Here is a 23,234-nt window from a genome sequence, read left to right on the forward strand (position 1 = left end):
CCGATGGGAGTTGGTTCCACAGTTTGCATGTGCGTGGAAAGAAGGATCTGGCACAGCGGACGGTCGAAGTGCACCAGACAACCAGGCGGTGAGGGTGGCGCGCGGTGCGGTTGTAGAAAAATGGGGGTGGAATGAGGTCAAAAAGCTCTTTAGAGCACTCCCCATAATAAAGGCGATAGAACACGCATAGAGAGCTAACGTCTCTGCGGTGCTCCAGGCTTTCCAAAGCTTTGTGGCTTAGCTGCGTTTTATTTAACGGAAGGTAGCATATAGGTACAAGTCTTAACCACATAGCTATTAGCTGGTCAATCTTAACCCCTTTTGCGTCTTTTTTTTATTCGTCTGAAGATCTGCGCGGGAGGTCAACTGAAACTGGTAGTAGATTGAGGCGCATACCTAATCAGCCTCGCGTCAAAAGGTGTCCTAAAAATTATTACAATTTTTTTTTTTCAAATATAAAAAAAATATTGTAATCAGTACCTCAGTGTCCTTATTACAAATGCGAAAGTGTGTTTGTTTGTTGGCTTGTTGGTTTATTGGTTTGTTGGTTTGTTGGTCTGTTGGTTTGTCCTTCAATCACGTCGCAACGATGCAACGGATTGATGTGATTTTTTGCATGGGTATAAATAAAGACCTAAAGAGTGACATAGGCTACTTTTTATCCCGGAAAATCAAAGAGTTCCCGCGGGATTTTGAAAAAATCTAACTTTCACGCGGACAAAGTCGCGGGCATCAGCTAGTCTAAATATATAAAAGGAAAAGATGACTGACTGACTGATCTATTACTGCACAGCTTAAACCACTGGACGGATCGGGCTGAAATTTGGCATGCTAGCTATTATAGATAGCTATTATGATGTAGGCAATCGCTAAGAAAGGATTTCTAAAAATTCAACCCCTAAGGGGGTGAAATAGGGGTTTGAAATTTATGTAGTCCACGCGGACGAAGTCGCGAGCGTAAGCTAGTCAAATACAAAAGAATGTTCTACGATTTTTTTTCAAAACCTATAATTTTTAAGCATCACGTGAGGTGGTAAAACAAATACATATAAGTATATAAATATTTTTTTCGACTCTCATTTATCATGTTCAGGAAAAATCTGGGAAAATCTAAACTGGTACTAAGGTATCTCGCCATTACGTCATTGAGTCAGACACAGTTACAGATGATAATTTGATAAAATTATATTAGAGACAATGACATTAATTGTTAACATTGTCCTACTGGCACTGACTCCACAATTTATTCAGCGTCCGTTACAGTTGTGTGGTATTTTGTTACAGCTTTGATTTAAATAGTTATAATTTTTTTTAAATAAGAATATTAACCTTTGTTAAATGACTAATAATACTCCCTTTACCTCTCCAACTAAGCGTCAGGCTTGTGCTAGGAGTAGGTACCTTCAAGTCAACCTTTCGGTTTTCAGTCCACTGCTTTACCGGTTGAGTGTATGTATAGATAGTTCAATCCCACTTTTTGTCCCAATCGGTAACAATGCAAAAATATGCTATGTGCTGAGACTGTGAGTTCTATCGTAAGTATCTTAACGCATCAATCAGCGATGTGGGCCAAGCACAAGAAGGTAAATTATGTAGAGATCACTCCCCGCACCCTTAGTTTCCCCGCACGAAAAATAGTGGGGCGCGTCTTCGTGGATTGAACTATCTACCTATGTTATAGTACGGGATGCAAGCTATTCGTATCACCATCATCTTCTACTATCGTACCGCAAGGCATCGCCAAGGTCTGCACCCGTACGTAGTCGAAATTCCACGGACACGTACAAAGCGATTTGCCTCCACATTTCTAATTCGAACCGCTAAGATTTGGAACAAACAACAATTTAGGAATTATAAAATTAAAACCCCCCTGCCAGGAGTCGAACCCGGGACCTCCCACTAATAAGACCACAGCGCTTACCTACCACTGCACCAGGGAGGTCGTCGAATAGATGATGCCCACGATTACTTCAGTGTGGATTTAGATTTTCGCAAATCCAGTGGGGACTCTTTGATTTTCCAAGACCAAGGTAACCTATGTCCTTCCCCAGGATACATGCAAGCTATCTCTATGCCCGTCCAATTCGATTGAAGGGATGGGTCGTCAAAAGCTAGCAGACAGACAGACAGACAGATAGGCATTTGTAATATTTCGTGAATGAAAAAAAAAATAGGTAATAAATAGGTAGGTACAATTTTAATAATTGTTCAATAAATAAGAAATCTAATAAAATAAGACAAAATAGTGACTAAACGCCTGCTATTTTATAGCAGCAAACTTACGAAACATGAAACAAGGTAGGTAGGTATAATAGAAAATTTTCTTTTGTAATCTAATCTACGAAAGAAAATATTAACATGGCATTCGCTTCTTCTTTTAATAAGTCTCTTTACTTTCTAGAAATAAATAAATAAATACTTAAATAATTTCTTAAATCTACGAAACTGTCACAACATTCTTTCCTTAACCGATTCATCTTTCCTTTCATTCTTCTCTGTAACAGGAGGGTCCGCGTAGATCCCTTGTTGTTGATTATTTGGCGGTGGTTTGGTCCAAGCTTGGCACACACATGTCGGGCCTTGGGTACCTTGGCCGGCTTGAGGGACACCGTTTACATACAACCCTTGGCTAATCTGACCAGATCCTTGGCCAACAAATCCTGGCTGTCCAGTGTATTGGCCGGTTCCTGTATTGGTACCTTGGTATTGATTGTTGGACTGACTTTGAGTGTAGTAACCAGACTGTGTATTTGGATATTGGGTAGGTTGGTTAACAGGTTGGCCAATCTGATTGGGATTTTGGTAAGCTCCTTGATACTGCCCTTGGCTTTGTCCTTGGTTGAACGATTGTCCTGATCCAGCGGGGTAACCTTGGGTGTTACCGAAATTGTCACCGTTTTGGGGAAAACTGTTACCACCTTGAGGAAAATTATTGTTACTTCCCTGAGGGAAATTGTTGACACTACCTTGGGGATAATTGTTGTTCCCAGTTTGAGGGAAATTGTTGTTAGATCCTTGAGGAAAATTACTGTTGCCGCCTTGAGGAAAATTGGTATATTGTCCTTGATTTTGATATTGTTGGCCTTGGAATTGCGGTTGTGGTTGGAACCCTTGACCCTGGTAGGTAGATTGGCTGTTCCATTGGTGGTACTGTGGGTACTGCTGGGTTGGCGGGTAGGTTAGCTGCTGGCCATGGGCTGGCTTGTTCTTGTGGCTCTGGACGATATCTATCACTCCACCGATGATCTTTTCGGGTATGTTGAAGCTCTCTTTGATTGTCGAGGTCACCTCATTAATAGCTGTAAAGCACAGCACCTGAAAAATACACATCTTGTTAATCACCATCAAGCCAGCTCACTACTGAGAACGGGTCTCCTCTCAGAATGAGAATCTGAGTTTGACCACATACACCTTCGAGAAAATTATGAAGACCCTTCAGTTTATTATAATGTCCCAAACTTTGAGAGCATGTATTCGACAAGGAGCAATCCTAGATTTAAGGGACATGATATGAAGCTACAATATCAATTGCCATCATCGAACCCATTAAAACACTTTCTGACCAACTGAGTTGTTCACATATGGAATAAATTGCCTAAGGATGTGGTTATGTCAAGTTCTGTTAACCAGTTCAAGAATAGATTGGACAAACATTTGGAAATCTCGAAGCACTTCTGGTATAGACGCATCAGCGAAAGCTGCTTAGTCTATTAAAAATAATAATAATGCAGGTTCCCTCAGGTTGTTTTCATCATTTTAATGATGAAGGAAAACAACCTGAGGGTACTTACTTGCTTGAGTGTTGAAACGCATTTAACTCCGAAAACTTAGCCATCTATCAAAGTTTATTATATAAAACTAGATGATGCTCGTGACTTCGTCCGCGTGGATTTGGGTTTTTAAAAATCCCGTGGGTTTTGGTGGATAAAATGTAGCCGACTCTCGTGGTCTTAGACTATAGCCATGCAAAAAATCGTCGAACCGAATCGATGCTCCGTTGCAACGTGATTGAAGGACAAACCAACAAACCAATAAACCAACAAACAAACACACTTTCGCATTTATAATAGGGTTAGTGATAATATTATGAACTTACAACAACGCAAATTTTCCGGTATCCGTCCATATTGTAGGCGTGAAGGCTGCCCAGGTAGTTGCCAAAAACTGACCCAAGGACACACTTTTATACCCAGTGGTCAGCAGGACTTGACGAACCAGGGTTGCCACCTCGTCAATTTTGCTATTAAACAAAAGTTTTTTTATAGTTATTGGCCTTATTTTTTCTTTTCTTTTTGCCGTCCATGGTAACCTTCTTAATCGGTATAAAAATACTTACAGCACAATAAAATTCCCTATTAGAAATTATTGATAACTATTTGAAGCAGTTTTTTTTTAATAGTTTTGAGCTTCATTATAAAATCTTTTTTAGTGGAATCTCATTAGTCTGGGTTGATTAAAAAAAGAAGTATCTAAATATATAACAGGAAAAGGTGACTGACTGACTGACTGACTGATCTATCAACGCACAGCTCAAACTACTGGACGGATCGGGCTAAAATTTGGCATGTAGATAGCTATTATGACTTAGGCATCCGCTAAGAAAGGATTTTTGAAAATTATTCAACCCCTAAGGGGGTAAAAATAGGGGTTTGAAATTTGTGTAGACGAAGTCGCGAGCATAAGCTAGTAATTTTATAAATATCAAATGATTATTGTTTTCAGGATTTCAGATGTTTAACATAGGGATCTAATCCTAACATACACATGGACAGTTGAACCGACAATGTACAAATTCATCCAAGTAGACACTAGGAGACTTTCCATCCTTTGAAGGATTTTTGAAAATTCAACCCCTAAGGGGGTGAAATAGGGGTTTGAAATTTGTGTAGAACACGCGAACGAAGTCGCGAGCATAAGCTTATGCTATATAATTTTTTTCATGTTATTTGTTTAATCATATGATTTTTAAAGTGTAGATAATAAAGAGTTTTTACTTACTTACGAGAAACGAGGAAAAACCGACAAAAGTATAGAATCTATTTGGCACAACCCTACCCGCGGCCCTGTAATTTGTCTCGCGAATGATGGAGGAGGCTGTGCGGGAGTTACCTCGCCCTTGATGAGTCCCGCTATAATGACACCTCGCCAGTGCGGCGGGATTGCGAATATCGATACAGCGAAAATGTTTTTGCAGACAACAGTTCATTAAAAAGTAACTTTTAGAATTATACTTAATTATAGTAACTTAAGTATTAAAATATTAGATGATGCCCTCGTCCGAGTGAATTTAGGTTTTGTAAAAAGCACGTGGGAAAACTTTGATTTTCCGGCATAAAAGTGGCATACTATTGCTGTACATAATTAAATTCAATAAGCGGATGGGCCATAAAAAGGTAAGAGACAGACAGAAAAGAGGATTTTTTTAAATAAACCGAAGTCAGAAATGGAAAATGAGAAATGAAGCAACTTTATTTTAATCGAAGAGTGTCATATTCAACGAGTATCTATTGCCCATTGAGTGTTGTTTTTAAGGTAGGACCACCTACCTAACAAAACTACACTCAACAAAAAAGAAATTAATATTATTACTGAAGGATCAAAAGAAAATTGTATTTCTTCTTAAATTTTATAATATACTTACTATGTTATACATAATATATAACGAGTAAAACGGTAATTATTTTTTTACCGTATTTTGTTCGCTTTATCGATAATTATTCGACAAATCGAAGCGATCATCGTCCTCGCTAACCCACATCAAGATTGAAGCGCCAATCGTTACGGACGGGCATGTAAGCTAATTTCCTCTTTTTTTGGACTTTTTTCAAAAATTACCCGCGGATCATTGTGAATGTGCCGTGTACGATTTATCGGTCGACCCGGTTCCGCTTCAAAGAAACGAGAGATTCAAGGCCCGTACCACTACCAGAGTTCTAGAGTTCTGCGTTCACTCTTTGATCAAGTACAAGTTGTAGACAACTTAGGAGTCAAATCATGCAATGAATGATTAAATCTAAATCTAAATAATATAAAAGGAAAAGGTGTCTAACTGACTAACTCATTGACTGATCTATCAACGCACAGTTCAAAGTATTGGACGGATAGATAGCTATTATGACGTAGGCAACCGCTAAGAAAGAATTTTTGAAAATTCGGCACGGCTTTGCCGATAGGGTGGTAACTAGCTACGGCCGAAGCCTCCCACCAGACCAGACCAGAAATTTAGAAATTATAAAATTCCAAACCCTGCCATGAATCGAACCCGGGACGTCCCACTAATAAGACCACAGCGCTTACCACTGCGCCAGGGAGGTCGTCAATAGTCAACAGGAGTCGTGGAAAAAAGCTAGTTAAGTAATAATCTATATATATAAAAGGAAAAGGTGACTGACTGACTGACTGACTGACTGACTGACTGATCTATCAACGCACAGCTCAAACTACTGGACGGATCGCGCTGAAATTCGGCATGCAGATAGCTATTATGACGTAGGCGTCCGCTAAGAAAGGTTTTTTTCAAAATTCAACCCCTAAAGGGGTAAAATAGGGGTTTGAAGTTTATATGAAAGTCTGTCAGTTTTGAAGTTAGAATCGCGAAATTTGTAGTTAATATTTTTGAAATTAGCAGTATGACATATTTTATAAAATCTCATTGTTAAAGATCAACCCTAAGGGTGTAAAATAGGGGTTTAAAATTTGTTTAGGTACTCCACGCGGACGAAGTCGCGGGCATAAGCTAGTAAATACTAAATAGCTGTGAAGACAAACCCACTGTTCACGAGGCGACGACCGCGACTGTCTGAAGAAAAGTCTGTAAAGACCGATTTCAGAACTCCCGACCGTTGGCAGTATGACTGACGCCTAAGCTTCATTTGAGATTTATAAGAGAATTGGCTTGTAATAATATTATTATTCATTACCAATTTACCAACCCACTTCGAATGCCATTAAAAATTAGTCAATGTGCGCAAAAAGGCGTCACGTGACTCAATGGTTGTGGTTATTTTTTTTACGAAAAGTGTTCGATTGCCCATTGTACGGCGAACCAAAGGTTCATACAAATACTTCATCCTTTTTCATTTTAATTATAAAAAGCTTTTATGGGCCTCCGCCAAAATGTCTGAATATAAACAAGTTCAAAAATCTAATTAAAATCTGTTTAAAATGTCTGAGTTTAAAAAAGCTTAAGAGCTAGCGCTATATACAATATCACTAAAACCAGGCCGTTAAATTGTAAGAAATAAAGTCGATTGTCAATCTACCGTTTAATTATAATATCACTAGTGAAATTGTCACATCATCACTTCCCATCAGGTGTGATTGTGGTCAAGCGTACACCTATAATGAATAAAAAAAAAAAATATAATATCACTGATTTGACAATATACCTGCGACATATATAGATATTTTATGGTTTAATAAGTATTAGGTAGGTATACATTTGTTTCATATTATTTTATTAATTATATAATATTAAGTTCACATTAATTTACTAATTACTAACTACAGCCCGCAACTCAGACTGCGTCGATTATATTACTGCGTTGATAATGTTAAATATTGTTATATTTTTAACCATCAGTTATAGCATCTTTATCACTAGTAAGTAACACCTTTTTAAATTATCATGCTGAGGTGATATCTTTTTTGGGATTTTTTTCGTCACAGGTTGTGTGCCGAGATCTTTTTTTTTTGTTATAAAGAATATTAGTCATGTTAAATGACTAATATTCCCCTTTCCTCTCCAACTAAGCGTCAAGCTTGTGCTAGGAGTAGGTAGGTACCTACGACAATAGTGCAACGGGCGGGGTTTGAACCGCCGACCTTTCGGTGTTACGTCCACTCCTTTACCCGTTGAGCTACTGAGGCTCTGGAGCTTTGATTTGCAACTTTTTTAGGGTTCCGTACCTCAAAAGGAAAAACGGAACCCTTATAGGATCACTTTGTTGTCTGTCTGTCGGTCTGTCAAGAAACCTACAGGGTACTTCCCGTCGACCTAAAATCATGAAATTTGGCAGGTAGGTAGTTCTTATAGCTGACATTTGGAAAAAATCTGAAAACCGTGAATTTGTGGTTACATCACACAAAAAAAATTTAATTGTGGTCATAAACTAATAATTAGTATTTTCAATTTTCTAAGGAAGATAACTTTATCAAGTGGGGTATCATATGAAAGGTCTTCACCTGTGCATTCTAAAACAGATTTTTATTTATTTTTATGTATCATATTTTTTGAATAATCCTGCAAAATGTCGAAAAAATACGACTGTAGTACGGAACCCTCATTGCGCGAGCCTGACTCGCACTTGGCCGGTTTTGTTTTTGAGTGCGTTCTATCCATTGATGTTGGAATACCCCTTAACTTTTAATTTTATTTTGTTTTAGTTTATTCTGTGCAACTCATAACCCAAATAAAGATTTATTTATTTAAACCCTTATTTAACCATAAATACATTGTTTAACTTCCTTATCACTCAATCCGACAAGTCTTACAGATTCCTCCCACAGTTTTTTAGCAGTTTCATCATCATAGCCAGCCTCTTTAGCACGAGATAGCTTACAATTCCTGAAGTATTGGCCACTGACCATACCAGCCTTCTTGTCCAGAGCAACATATAAGGCAGTCTGAGCGCCTTCCCACGGGGTTTTCGAAAACGTGAAAGCCACCAAAGTTAAGAAACCACCGACAATTTTCCCCATACAATCAAATATACCAGTTCCGACCACTCCTGGATCCACACTGTTTACCACAACTTTAGATTCTTCCAATCTCTTCGTTAGTTCATGAGTGAACAACACTACACATAGTTTGCTATTCGCATAAAAAAGTACGGGATACCAATACTTTATATTATTTAATCTATCAAAATTCACCGCTCCTAAAAGATGTGAAACCGATGCAGTGTTTACAATCCTTGCAGGCTCCAAATTCGTAGCGTTTTTCTTCAATAAAGGTAGCAAAAGTATTGTCAGCAAGAATGGCCCAAAATAATTCACTTGCATTATAAAACTCATCCCATCATCTGTGATAAATTCGTCAACAGCACCAACTGCCGCATTATTCATCAATATGTCCAATCTTTTTTCTGTTTCATAGATTTCTTTGACAAACTTTCTAATTGAAGCTATAGAAGATAAATCTAGTGGTTTGAATACAACTTGTTCGTTTTCTGTTTTTTTAATAATCTCTTTTTTGACTATTTCTCCTTCATCTTCAAAACGGCAGGCTATCACAACTCGAGCACCTCTTTCTGCTAAATCTGTCGCTATTTCTAAACCCATTCCCATCCTGCCTCCTGTGACTATGACCGTCTTTCCGTCTAGCCTCTTTTTCGATAGGCATATTGCGTTAGTGGATTTCTGGTAGAGGCCTATTGCTAATGCAACTACTACAATGAGTGTTACTATGTAAAGAATGATGGTAAGGATAGTAACCATTGCGATGTGTTGCCTACAGTCTACACTGTGAATAAACTAAATGTTATTAGATGCTGCGTATACTTTATAAATATCTAAACTGTTTAAACATATTAATTGCATATAGATGCAGTGGTGCAAGGCAAGCTCCATCAAGTTTTTTTGAATTATTTATCACTAGTTTTTTTGCTACTAGTGAACCCGCCCGAGCTTCGCATGGGGAACCTACCTATTTCATAGACAAACAGGTATATTATCCATATATCAATCAAATCGGTTGAGTTGATTTTTAATCAATCAGGCCTCAATAGTAAAAACGGAACCCTTATAGGATCACTTTGTTGTCTCTCTGTCTGTCAAGAAGCGTATAGGGAACTTCCCGATGACCTAGAATCATGAAATTTGGCAGGTAGGTAGGTAGTTGTTATAGCAGACTTTTACAAGTACTTTCGAATCGTCGGATGCATCTACCACTGGCATTCCGAACCAGTGGTAGAAGCATCCGACGATTCGAAAGTACTTGTAAAAGTTTATTTGAATAAAAAAGATTTTTATTTTATTTATTTAAGACATAAGGGGAAAATCTAAAACCATGAATTTGTGGTTAGGTACATCACGAAAAAGAATTAAAATGTGTTCATGAACAAATAATTAGAATTTTTAACATTCTTCACAACTTTAGATTCTTCCAATCTCTTCGTTAGTTCATGAGTGAACAACACTACACATAGTTTGCTATTCGCATAAAAAAGTACGGGATACCAATACTTTATATTATTTAATCTATCAAAATTCACCGCTCCTAAAAGATGTGAAACCGATGCAGTGTTTACAATCCTTGCAGGCTCCAAATTCGTAGCGTTTTTCTTCAATAAAGGTAGCAAAAGTATTGTCAGCAAGAATGGCCCAAAATAATTCACTTGCATTATAAAACTCATCCCATCATCTGTGATAAATTCGTCAACAGCACCAACTGCCGCATTATTCATCAATATGTCCAATCTTTTTTCTGTTTCATAGATTTCTTTGACAAACTTTCTAATTGAAGCTATAGAAGATAAATCTAGTGGTTTGAATACAACTTGTTCGTTTTCTGTTTTTTTAATAATCTCTTTTTTGACTATTTCTCCTTCATCTTCAAAACGGCAGGCTATCACAACTCGAGCACCTCTTTCTGCTAAATCTGTCGCTATTTCTAAACCCATTCCCATCCTGCCTCCTGTGACTATGACCGTCTTTCCGTCTAGCCTCTTTTTCGATAGGCATATTGCGTTAGTGGATTTCTGGTAGAGGCCTATTGCTAATGCAACTACTACAATGAGTGTTACTATGTAAAGAATGATGGTAAGGATAGTAACCATTGCGATGTGTTGCCTACAGTCTACACTGTGAATAAACTAAATGTTATTAGATGCTGCGTATACTTTATAAATATCTAAACTGTTTAAACATATTAATTGCATATAGATGCAGTGGTGCAAGGCAAGCTCCATCAAGTTTTTTTGAATTATTTATCACTAGTTTTTTTGCTACTAGTGAACCCGCCCGAGCTTCGCATGGGGAACCTACCTATTTCATAGACAAACAGGTATATTATCCATATATCAATCAAATCGGTTGAGTTGATTTTTAATCAATCAGGCCTCAATAGTAAAAACGGAACCCTTATAGGATCACTTTGTTGTCTCTCTGTCTGTCAAGAAGCGTATAGGGAACTTCCCGATGACCTAGAATCATGAAATTTGGCAGGTAGGTAGGTAGTTGTTATAGCAGACTTTTACAAGTACTTTCGAATCGTCGGATGCATCTACCACTGGCATTCCGAACCAGTGGTAGAAGCATCCGACGATTCGAAAGTACTTGTAAAAGTTTATTTGAATAAAAAAGATTTTTATTTTATTTATTTAAGACATAAGGGGAAAATCTAAAACCATGAATTTGTGGTTAGGTACATCACGAAAAAGAATTAAAATGTGTTCATGAACAAATAATTAGAATTTTTAACATTCTAAGTAAGATAACTATACCAAGTGGGATATCATATAAAAGGGCTTTACCCGTTCATTCTAAAACTGATTTTTAGATTTTCTAAAAGAAAAACTAAAAACTTTAGTTATCAAAAAGGATTTTAGTAATAAAAAATGTCGAAAAAAAAATACCCGAGTACGGAACCCTCCGTGCGCGAGTCTGACTCGCTGGCCGGTTTTTTTTATTCAGATAGAACTTAGCCCTTGTCTGCAATCTCACCTGTTGGTAAGTGATGATGCAGTCGAAGATAAAAGCGGGCTAACCTGGAGGGGGTAGGGCGGCTTTTACTAAGCCCATACCCCTTTGGTTTCTACACGACAAAGACTTTAGTTAGGAACAGACAAACAGACACAAACAAACATCTTTGAGTTTATAATTTCCATATTGATTATTCTAGAAATTACCAATAGATCCGTGACATTTAAGAGGATTAGTGGTGACTGACATTTACCGTTTCACCTTGAAACTAGCAATTTTAGTTTTGGCGTGGTTTTGGCGCGATTTATTGACATAATCAGATACTAGTACGCAGACTTTTAGTACTTTTACGTAGGTACTAAGGGCTCCAGTAAATGAATAAATAACTAAAATTTAGGTATTATATGAGAATAGTTGTATATATTTTTTATATTTTGTGTACCTATCTATATAAAAATAATAAGTAAAATAGCAGTGATGCAAAATAGGTTTAAATTTTTATCATTTTTACAAATTTTTCAGGAGGGAGGATGCCATCGTAAACGCATTTCCCAGCGTTAAAAAAGCGATAAATCAAAAACTACTTACTAGATCTCGTTCAAACCAATTTTCGGTGGAAGTTTGCATGATCTAATGATCCATGATGATGATGATGATAATCCATGAACTAAAAAAAAAAAATGATGTACATACATCATATTTTTTTTTAGTTTTATCATTCTCTTATTTTACAAGTTACGGGGGGTGGGGGAGGGGGGGGGGGGGGGGGGTTGCACGTTTTACCAATTTGGAAGTGTCTCTCGCGCAAACTATTCAGTTTAGAAAAAATTACATTAGAAACTTCAATATCATTTTTGAAGACCTATCCAATACATCACGTATGGGTTTAATGAAAAAAGTTTCAGTTCTAAGTTTGGGGAACTCCCAAAATTTATTGTTTTCTTGTGTGAAAATCTTAATGCGGTTCATAGAATACATCTACTTACCAAGTTTCAACAGTATAGCTGTTATAGTTTCGGAAAAAAGTGGCTGCGACATACGGACGGACAGACAGACGGACACGACGAATCTATAAGGGTTCCGTTTTTGCCATTTGGCTACGGAACCGTAAAAAGGGTAGGTATACTAAAAATGGCGGATTTCCTATCGAGCAGACGGCTGTTATATGTATAGCTAACAATTTCCCGACGGACGGATGCATCTTCCTCCCAAAGCTTTTTTCCATAACAATTTTACTTGTTAATTAATTTTCGCTCATATTTTTCACCCTGGGTGTCTGGTCCACTTCGACCACCCGTTGTGCCAGATCCTTTATTCCACGCACATGCAATCTGTGGAACCCTTCTTCGGTGTTCCCATTACATTACAACATGGGATTATTCAAGGGGCGGACCGACAAATTCCTCAAAGACCGGCAATGCATTGGTGGTTCCTCTGATACTGCAAATGTTCATGGGCGGCGGTAATCACTTAACATCAGGTGATCCGCCTGCTAGTTTGCTCGCCATTTTTTTTTTAATTTTAGAGAAATCTCAAAGTAGCTTAGCCACAATTTGAAGCGGTTCCTCCTCGAGTCCGACCACATCATCACAGCATGTAACAGTCAGTATTTAGTGCAAATAAATCAAACTTGCACAGGACACTATTTAAAGTAGTCCCTGATTGCAGTCAGAGGATTTTATTAACGGCAAGGTGACAAATTATAAGGACTGCCAAGTGGACGGCGTTATGCGCCAGCGCTTTCTATTTTAGCAATCAGCCTGTGACAATACACTGTGGTAATTTATTTAGTCTAGAAGTGAGTTTAAAAGTCAAACAGAAAGGCAGGACATTATAAGCTATTTTTGAATTGGTTATTTGAATGTCCTCTCTTGCCGTATTTATACTTACGACACAAGATGTTGACGTAACGGATCACTTGACTTCTGTCAGAGATAATCTAAATATATAAAAGGAAAAGGTGACTGACTGACTGACTGACTGACTGATCTATCAACGCACAGTTCAAACTACTGGACGGATCGGACTGAAATTTGGCATGCAGATAGTCATTATGACGCTCTCTGCTAAGAAAGGATTTTTGAAAATTCAACTCCTAAGGGGGTGAATTAGGGGTTTGAAATTTGTGTACTCCACGCGGACGAAGTCGCGAGCATAAGCTAGTAATTTTTTTTATTTTTTTTAATTCAGATACAAGTTAGCCCTTGACTGCAATCTCCCCTGGTGGTAAGTGATGATGCAGTCTAAGATGATAGCGGGCTAACCTGGAAGGGGTATGGCAGTTTTTATTAAACCCATACCCCTTTGGTTTCTACACAGCATCGTACCGGAACGCTAAATCGCTTGGCGGCACGGCTTTGCCGGTAGGGTGGTAACTAGCCACGGCCGAAGCCTCCCACCAGACCAGACCAGAAAGGAGATCGCCCGCGAATGGGCCCTCTTTTGTGGCGTCGTCGTGTCAAAACTTAAATTATTTTATAAAAAAAATGTGTTAATTACGATTATAATATGTTTTATTACGACTTTTCTTTCATCCTATCATTGAAAATATCCACAATTACAGTTAGAATTGGAAACATCCATTTATTTTGAAGAAGTATTAATAAAATACCAGCAATATCAGCAACATAAAAAATAAGATTTCTTTATAACCAGGGTGAATAAATGGAAATCGTTTGCAGAATATAAAAAGGTAATTATTTGTGTACAAAATAAAATTAAAACCATGGTGACATAACAATTATATTGGGGGGGCCCAAAGCTCCTAAGAAAATGGGCAATCCCCTTTAGAAATTATAAAATTCCAAACCCCTGCCAGGAATCGAACCCGGGACCTCCCACTATTAAAACCACAGCGCTCACCACTGCGCCAGGGAGGTCGTCGAAATTATAAGTGCGATAACACGTCTAAGTTTGTATAAATCGTGAACTTATTTTCTTTTTGTATATATGAGAAACTGACTGACATCACTACCCATTATTTCACTCGAAAGTGTGTTTGTTTATAAATTTGTCGTTGCAATAGAGCAACATATACACGTAATATTTTTCATGGTTATCTGAAGAGTGACAAAGGCTACTTTTTACCCCGGAAAATCAAAGAATTACCAAAGATGTAACTATTCCAAAATCGACTGACTGATCTACCCCAGTGTGACTTCTGATTGGCTGATATTCCTCACCTTTCTGGCTATTATTGGCCTAAATGCACAAACTTTGCAGCAATAATAATGAAAATTGAACCAATCGCAATAATTGAGACTGTAGCAATGTGTCACATCTTTCGGCCTAAGGAACAGGATTCACTTGTTAATGTTGTAAATTCTGGTTTTAGGGAAGTTAAATTAAGCTATCGTAAATGATGTTGTAACATGATTCCACCAAACTATTATTTAGTTGGTTGCATGACTCAGTACGGCGGAGCGTCGTCCCAGCATCCTGGCAGGCCCGGCAGTTGCGCGAGCGCAGTCGGCGCTGCACTCCGCCGCTCCCCGTGCCCGATCCCGCTGGGTAAGATATTTAGCATTTTTTTCATTTTAGCAAGAATCTTAGATGAATTTTTTCACTAGAAAACTTATAGGTCTATAAAACTTTCATGTACCCAACGAAAGGATGTGATTGGTGAAGAACACAGATCGCGGAAGAGTACCCATTCCAACCTTGGATTCCAACTTCTAGTCATGCGTATAAGGAACTAGCTTATGCTCGCGACTTCGTCGGCCTGGACTACACAAATTTCAAACCCCTATTTCACCCCTTTAGGGGTTAAATTTTCAAAAATCCTTTCTTAGCGGATGCCTACGTCATAATAGCTATCTGCATGCCAAATTTCAGCCCGATCCGTCCAGTAGTTTAAGCTGTGCGTTGATAGATCTGTACAGTAGGTGTTGCTTAGTTCGATATCAGGTGATCACGTGATAATCCAAACACGTCCGTTCTATGGCTACTCTAGCCCTCTTTATTACCCAACATACATCTAGTACATACACCCACTACAGATCAGTCAGTCAGTCACCTTTTCTTTTCATATATTTAGATTAGATCATAACACATAGACGAAGTCTAGGGCATTCAAATAAAACTACCTAAATACCTAACAACGTTTATTGCTCAAAGCTCTTTGAATTTGAAGATTTGCTCACATCCTCGCCAAGTTTGAACTAGGTACCAATAATAATTCAATTCAATTTCAATTCAATTCAATTTTATTTATTTGCTGATACAGGTATACAAACAGGTGTTTATAAGTTTAGTAAGCTGTTCCATCACTACAGATTCTTGAAGAAGCACAGATTCAACCAAAATGACAGTAAAGAAGCGGCCCTCAGACCTGACCAGCCTGGAGCGGTTCAACCTGTACTACAGGGAGAAGGAGCCACCCCTCACTGCGGGGCAGAAGTTCAGGAGATTCATATGGAACCCGAAGACCAAGCAGTTCTGTGGCAGAACTGCCTCCAGTTGGTGTAAGTTATATTTTATATGACTACAATATAAACACACAGATAAAAAACCGGCCAAGTGCGTGTCGGACTCGCGCAAGAAGGGTTCCGTACCATTATCTATCAAAACGCCAAAAAAATCACGTGTATGGGAGGCGGGAGCCCCCTTAAATATTTATTTTATTCTGTTTTTAAGTATCAGGATTGAAGAGTTGGGACTTGGAATTTAATAACAAAGTCTATGCTCGGCATTCACAATATTATTTCACCAGAGATAGTTCGTGAATCTTTATGGTTTAGGAGTGCTATACCATGCATCATCAGGTTTGAGGAGTTCGGACTTGGAGTGTAAGCCTGAAGCTGTTGCTTAATACCTAAAATACCACCATTCACCATCAGAAATACCCAAATCTCCACGGCTTAGGAGTTCAGTACCTTGCAGCTTCAGGATTGAGGAGTTGGAATCTGAGACTGTTTAATGAGTCAGTTTGGTACTTAAAATAATATTGCATCATCTGCAGTTCCTGAATCACTATAGTTTAGGAGTGCTGTACTCCTACATTATCAGCATTGAGGAGTTGGGACTTGGAGTCCAAGCGTAAAGTCGTTGCTTGGTACCTACAACATTAATTCACTATGAACTCTTCCTAAATATTAATAACTTAGGCTGGCAGTAGCTCTGCAGCATCAGAATTGAGGTGTTGGATTCAGAATTTTTTATGGGACCACCACGGAAACATCCTTTGTTGTGCAAATCGGCCCAGAAACCTCAAAAAAATCGGTGTACCTGTGTGAAAAAAAGAAACTGGCTGAATTGAGAACCACCTCCTTTTTGGAAGTCGGTTCAAAATAGAGGAGCAATGAAATAAATGTGTGTAGGCAGTTTTGATTGGTGCGGGCCAGTCCGCGTTCCGGCTCGAACCCACGGAACCCGCGCAGCGCCGGGAGACGGCAGGATGTCGCAATGAGCTCAATTCCGCCGCTTCCGCCTCGGCCGCGTCTTGTGATCACCTTGGATGGGAATCATGCCCAGTTACGTAACTGCGGGTACAACTGGCTATGTCCACTTGTCCAGTGTCTTTGCCCGTTAACAACAGCTGGACATCTAATTATATCAAAATATTTCTTCTATCTTCTTCTTCTACATATAAAATTCAAAGTCCTGACTGACTGACTTATATATCATCGCACAGCCTAAACTGCTGGTCCTAGAGACATGACATATTGAGGGTGTGTTCTTTGTGAAGAGTAGGTATCTACTAAGAAAGGATTTTTCGAAATTCCACCCCTAAGGGGGGTAAATGGGGAATGGAAATTTGTATGAAGGTCAACAATCATTTTTAAAGTTACATTAATGAAAATTGGTGTACAGGCTTTCGGTTAAGAATAAAAAATACGTACTTTATGATTTTTGAAATTCTACTGCCAAGAGGGATAAGGGAACTCAAACTCAAACTCAAATTATTTATTCAGACTAAGAAGGTAAAATTTTTATTTGTAAGATGATATAGTGGTGATAATTAATACGTACTTAAAACTAAATCTATGAGGGTTCCAAAAGCGCCCAGGTCTGAGAAGAGAGCCCACAATCTAATTCGAAATGTAAATATATAACAGGAAAAGGTGACTGACTTACTGACTGACTGATCCATCAACGCACAGCTCAAACCACTAGACGGATCGAGCTGAAAATTTGGCATCCAGGTGTTTGAGGTAAACATCCAGGAAGGATTTTTGCAAATTCAACCCCTAAAGGGGTAAAATTTATGTATTCCACATTACCTATTATTATTTTTATGACGTTGCAGCCAAGATCTCCCTATTCTACTTCACCTTCTACGTCGCGCTGGCTGTGCTGGTCGCCATATGCATGTGGACGTTCCTCCAACTGCTGGACGCGAGGCAGCCCAAGTGGCAGCTGGAGAGCTCCATCATCGGCACCAACCCTGGGCTGGGCTTCCGGCCGACGCCGCCGGAAGTCGCCAGCAGCGTCATCTGGTACAGGGGCAACGAGCCCAGCAGCTATCAGTATTGGATTAACGAGCTGTCCACGTTTTTGAAGTGTAAGTTTAAGTATAGCTTCTTTAATAGCATAGCATGTTCGACTGCAGATGACGAGGTCCTAGGTTCGATTCCCGGGTCACGCCAAAAATATAGTTACTTAGGTATTGAATTTTTCTGGTAAAAAAAATTCAGTACGAGCACGGAATTAGGAAGTTGGCAGAGTTTCACCCCGTGTCTCGGAGAGCACGTAAAGCCGTCGGTCCTGCGTCTGATCTCTCTCCGGTCGTGTCGGATTTCCATCCTATAGGGCTATGAGAGTGAGGGAATAGAGAGTGCAGCTGTGTTTGCGCACACACTGCGCTATAATATCTCCCGCGCAGTTGGCTAATCTCACATCTCTATGGAGATTGCCAAACCTCTAATTTCTCGGATATCCGTCTCATATTCGGAAAGTCGGGAGTTCGACTCTCTACTTTTCGGAGTTATGTGCGTTTTAAGCAATTATTGCTTTAACGGTTGAGGGAAACATCGTAAACAAACTTGCATACCTGAAAATTTTCCAGAATGCTCCCAAAGACGTGTGAGGTCTGCCAATCCATACTTGGCCAGCGTGGTGGTCTATGGCCTTAACCTTTCACATTCTGAGAGGAGATCCGTGCTCATTATGTGGCCGGTGACCTCTTGATACGACGTTGATGGTTATGTTACAGCTTACAAACGTGACGCCAACAAGTCCGGCGCGGGCCAGAACATCCACAACTGCGACTTCAAGCTGCCCCCACCAGCGGGCAAGGTCTGCGACGTCGACGTCAACGCCTGGGGACCCTGCGTGGAGGAGAACGGCTTTGCCTACCACAAGTCCACGCCGTGCGTGTTCCTCAAGCTCAACAAGATCTACGGCTGGAAACCTGGCTTCTACAACAGTTCTGATCACCTGCCTGCAGCCATGCCAGATGACTTGAAGGAGCATATCAATAACATGACTGCTTATGATAAGAATTATGTAAGTTCATGGGGTTATTCAAGGGGCGGACCAACCAATTCTAAAAAGGCCGGCAACGCATCGGCAGTTTCTTTGGTGCAGCAAATGTTCATGGGCGGCGGTAAACACTTTAACATGACCCGCCTGGTCGTTTGCTCGCTATTTCTATTTTTAAAAAACTTCTTTTACAATTTTTAGGGTTCCGTACCTCAAAAAAGGAACCCTTATAGAATCACTTCGTTGTCTGTCTATGTGTCAGTCTGTCAAGAAACCTACAAGATACTTCCCGTTGACCTAGAATCATGAAATTTGGCAGGTAGGTCTTATAAACCAACAAAAAACACACTTTCGTATATCTTAAACTAGCTTATGCTCGCGGATTCGGCCGCGTGAACTACACGAATTTCAAACCCATATTTCACCCCCTTAAGGGTTGAATTTTCAAAAATCCTTCCTTAGCGGGTGCCTGAGTCATAACAGCTATCTGCATGCAAAATTTCATCACGATCCGCCCAGTAGTTTGGGCTGTACGTTGATAGATCAGTCAGTCAGTCAGTCAGACAGTCACCTTTTCCTTTTATATATCTATATATATAAAAGGAAAAGGTGACTGACTGACTGATGGACTGATTGATCAGCTATCAACGCACAGCTCAAACTACTGGACGGATCGGGCTGAAATTTGGCATGCAGATAGCTATTATGACGTAGGCATCCGCTAAGAAAAATTTTTGAAAATTTGACCCCTAAGGGGGTGAAATAGGGGGTCGAAATTTGTGTAGTGATAAGTTGATGACATAGTTAAAATTTGATATCTTTTCTTTACAAAGTACGGAGCAAAAACACCGATATATGCCATCACTCTTATTATCATACTAGCTGATGCGCACGACTTCGTTCGCGTGGATTTAGGTTTTTAAAAATCCCGTGAGAACTCATTGATTTTCCGGGATAAAAAATAGCCTATGTCACTCTCCAGGTCATTGATTATACCCATGCAAACCAAGGACGAACCAACAAAGCAATAAACCAACAAACATACAAACACACTTTCGCATTTATAATAAGGATACTGATGCGAAAGTGTGTTGCTTTGTCCTTCAATCACGTCGCAACGGTGCAACGGATTGACGTGATTTTTTTGCATGGGTGTTATTATTATTATTTATTTCTTTATTATTTAATTAGAACGAACATAATATAGCCCAATTAAACTAATTAAATTACTAATTATTATAAACATACAAAAAAAAACATTGAATTAAATTAAAATTACAATTAAAAATAAATTTTATAGATAAAGACCTGGAGAGTGACATTGGCTACTTTTTATCCCGGAAAATCAAAGAGTTCCCACGGGAATTTTTATAACCCTAAATCCACGCGGACAAAGGCGCGGGCATCAGCTAGTTTGATATATTTTCTTTGCAAAGTACTTTTTTTTCTTTTTTTTCTTTTTTTTATACATATACAAGTTAGCCCTTGACTGCAATCTCATCTGGTGGTAAGTGATGATGCAGTCTAAGATGATAGCGGGCTAACCTGGAAGGGGTATGGCAGTTTTTATTAAACCCATACCCCTTTGGTTTCTACACGGCATAGTACCGGAACGCTAAATCGCTTGGCGTCACGGCTTTGCCGGTAGGGTGGTAACTAGCCACGGCCGAAGCCACCCACCAGACCAGACCAGAAAAACGGAGCAAAAAACACCGATATATTTTATGCTATCACTCTTATTATCATCTTTGAGCCTCAATAGCTCAACCGGTATAGGACTCGACTGAAAACCGAAAGGTCGACGGTTCAAATCCCGCCCGTTGCACTATTGTCTTACCTACTCCTAGCACAAGCCTGACGCTTAATTGGAGAGGAAATGGGAATATTACTCATTTAATATGGCTAATATTCTTTTAAAAAAAAAAAAAAAAAAAACATCTTGTCTCCATTTCAGTTGAACATGGTGTGGGTGTCCTGCCAAGGCGAGAACCCCGCGGACCGGGAGAACATCGGGCCCATCCAGTACCTGCCCTACCGGGGCTTCCCGGGGTACTACTTCCCCTACACCAACCAGGAGGGGTACCTCAGCCCACTGGTCGCTGTGCACTTGCAAAGGCCTAAGAGTGAGTCTATTCTTGTTATTCCTTTTATACTAGGTCGAACAGTGCGTGTTGCCAGTGATGAGATGATCCGAGACATGGTCGCTAACTATGAGCCTCATAAGAAAGCTCAGAGTCACTTTTGTTCGCTATATCTATTTTAAAAAAACCCCCCAATTGTTGCAGCGGGCATGCTGATCAACATAGAGTGCCGCGCGTGGGCACACAACATCAAGTACGACCGACACGAGGGCATCGGCTCCGTCCACATCGAGATCATGGTGGAGTAACTGTACAACAAGTCATTACTATGTGTTTTAGACAATTCTAATTTAACTAATAAAATTTTTACAAAAAAAATAAAAACCGACTTCGTTACATAAACACTAAAAATTGAAAAATAATTTAATTTATTACCGAATATATTATGTATACAAGAGTTAATATAGTTCCATAATAATACTTTTTGGTGCCGGTGCCAATTAGCTTTAGCTGCGCGAATCGTCTAGACTTCATATTTTTGTGGGACTCCACAATGGCACCTCATTGGCACCGACCCCAAAAAATATTATTATGGAACTATATTAACTCTTGTATACATAATATAATCGGTAATAAATTAAATTATTTTTCAATTTTTAGTGTTTGTGTAACGAAGTCGGTTTTTATTTTTTTTGTAAAAAAAATTTATTTCACAATTTTTAGTGGCCCAATGGAATTATGCTATGACTGGTTAAAAATCTACTGTTTACTAAGCTATTACACTGATCGCGAGCAATTTACTCTTATCCGTTGAGGAGTTCCAGTATCTATCTTCGAAGATGTTCATCAGATCTTCACCAAATTGAAATGGGACCAACTTTGAAGTATACCCTTTCAAACAAAAAAAGAATTTTCAAAATCGGTCCAGGCGTTTTCGAGTAATCGGGGAACATACATAAAAAATAAAAAAAAAAAAAAAAAAAAAAGATTCCGACGAATTGAGAACCTCCTCCTTTTTTTGAAGTCGGTTAAAAATACAAAAAACCAAAATACCAAACTTATTCTAGAACATAAAAATTACAAATCGAAAATATCATCTAAACCACCGCAACGAGGCAGGGTGCTGGGAACGCTGGCAGCGTTACCTCGTTGAATGGCCAGACTAATATGCTGACCGAGGTAACTGCCAGCCCTCCGGTCCCCCGTGGATTCCGCGAGACGGGATGAAAGGTCCTTAAAAAGGATCTAGCATCCTCGCCCCACGAACCCATGATCTCCATACAAAAGGCACAAATATGAAACTATTTTCTACATTCTCATATTTGCGCCTCTTGGCCCTTTCTGCCTTAGTAGCCGCCGCTCCTAATAAAATGTTAACTGTTAAAAAACTAATAAAATGTTTTTCTTTACTTTGCGTCTGTCAATTGATTCACTGTGATAGCCTTTTATTTATTTACTAGCTCATGCTCGCGACTTCGTCCGCTTGGACTACACAAATTTCAAACCCGTATTTCACCCTCTTAGGGGTTGAATTTTCAAAAATCCTTTCTTAGCGGATGCCTACGTCATAATAGCTATCTGCATGCCAAATTTAAACTCGATCCGTCCAGTAGTTTGAGCTGTGCGTTGATAGATCAGTCAGTCAGGCAGTCACCTTTTCAGATACAAGTTAGCCCATGACTGCAATCTCATCTGGTGGTAAGTGATGATGCAATCTAAGATGGATGCGGGCTAACCTGGAAGGGGTATAATGGCAGTTTTGTTTTATTAAACCTATATTATACCCCTTTGGTTTGTACACGGCATCGTACCGGAACACTAAATCGCTTGGCGGCACGGCTTTGCCGGTAGGATGGTAACTAGCCTCGGCTGAAGCCTCCCACCAGACAAAGCCTAGTGGTTAGGACGTCCGCCTCCTAATCGGAGGCCGGAGGTTCGATCCCGGGCACGCACCTCTAACTTATGTTAGTTATGTGCGTTTAAAGTAATTAAAATATATCACTTGCTTTAACGGTGAAGGAAAACATTGAGAGGAAACCTGCATGCCTGAGAGTTCTCCACAATATTCTCAAAGGTGTGTGAAGTCTA

General features: G+C 39.3%; 3 protein-coding genes and 2 pseudogenes across 6 annotated transcripts in view; 2 read left to right on the plus strand and 3 right to left on the minus strand.

Annotated features, from left to right (window-relative positions):
- Positions 1-23,234, plus strand: part of EMC5 (ER membrane protein complex subunit 5) — a 216,113-nt gene that overhangs the window by 134,527 nt on the left and 58,352 nt on the right. The window lies entirely within an intron of this gene.
- LOC117989109 (uncharacterized) lies at positions 2,333-7,025 on the minus strand. Its single transcript, XM_034976451.2, has 3 exons — positions 6,769-7,025; positions 4,097-4,240; positions 2,333-3,315 (listed from the first exon to the last, which is right to left on the minus strand). The coding sequence occupies exons 2-3, from the start codon at positions 4,124-4,126 to the stop codon at positions 2,449-2,451; spliced, it is 897 nt and encodes a 298-aa protein (XP_034832342.2). The 5' UTR covers positions 4,127-4,240; positions 6,769-7,025; the 3' UTR covers positions 2,333-2,448.
- On the minus strand, positions 7,251-9,458 carry LOC117989203 (retinol dehydrogenase 11 pseudogene; annotated as a pseudogene).
- LOC117989299 (retinol dehydrogenase 11 pseudogene) lies at positions 10,044-10,798 on the minus strand (annotated as a pseudogene).
- LOC117984634 (sodium/potassium-transporting ATPase subunit beta-2-like) overlaps positions 15,045-23,234 on the plus strand; it is a 176,072-nt gene continuing 167,882 nt past the window's right edge. The window contains exons 1-7 of one of the 4 annotated variants that reach the window (XR_011237126.1): positions 15,048-15,153; positions 15,869-16,106; positions 17,891-18,145; positions 18,797-19,089; positions 21,020-21,188; positions 21,351-21,505; positions 22,178-22,555. Coding sequence is in view for 3 of the 4 variants with exons in the window: in XM_069500899.1 (XP_069357000.1) it covers positions 15,947-16,106; positions 17,891-18,145; positions 18,797-19,089; positions 21,020-21,188; positions 21,351-21,454 (981 nt within the window). In the remaining variant the exon portion in view is untranslated. Of the gene's footprint in view, positions 15,154-15,868; positions 16,107-17,890; positions 18,146-18,796; positions 19,090-21,019; positions 21,234-21,350; positions 21,511-22,177; positions 22,556-23,234 lie in introns of those variants that run through there. The other 3 variants (XM_069500899.1, XM_034971260.2, XM_069500909.1) reach the window with 3 other exon arrangements.

Source organism: Maniola hyperantus, chromosome 1 (assembly GCF_902806685.2).
Source record: "Maniola hyperantus chromosome 1, iAphHyp1.2, whole genome shotgun sequence".
In the NCBI taxonomy this organism is placed as follows: domain Eukaryota; kingdom Metazoa; phylum Arthropoda; class Insecta; order Lepidoptera; family Nymphalidae; genus Maniola; species Maniola hyperantus.

Coding starts and splice junctions, on each gene's coding strand:
- LOC117989109 (XM_034976451.2), bottom strand. CDS start 4,126: ATGGACGGATACCGGAAAATTTGCGTTGTT. Junction 3,316..4,096: donor ACCGGAAAATTTGCGTTGTT/GTAAGTTCATAA, acceptor TGTATTTTTCAG/GTGCTGTGCTTTACAGCTAT.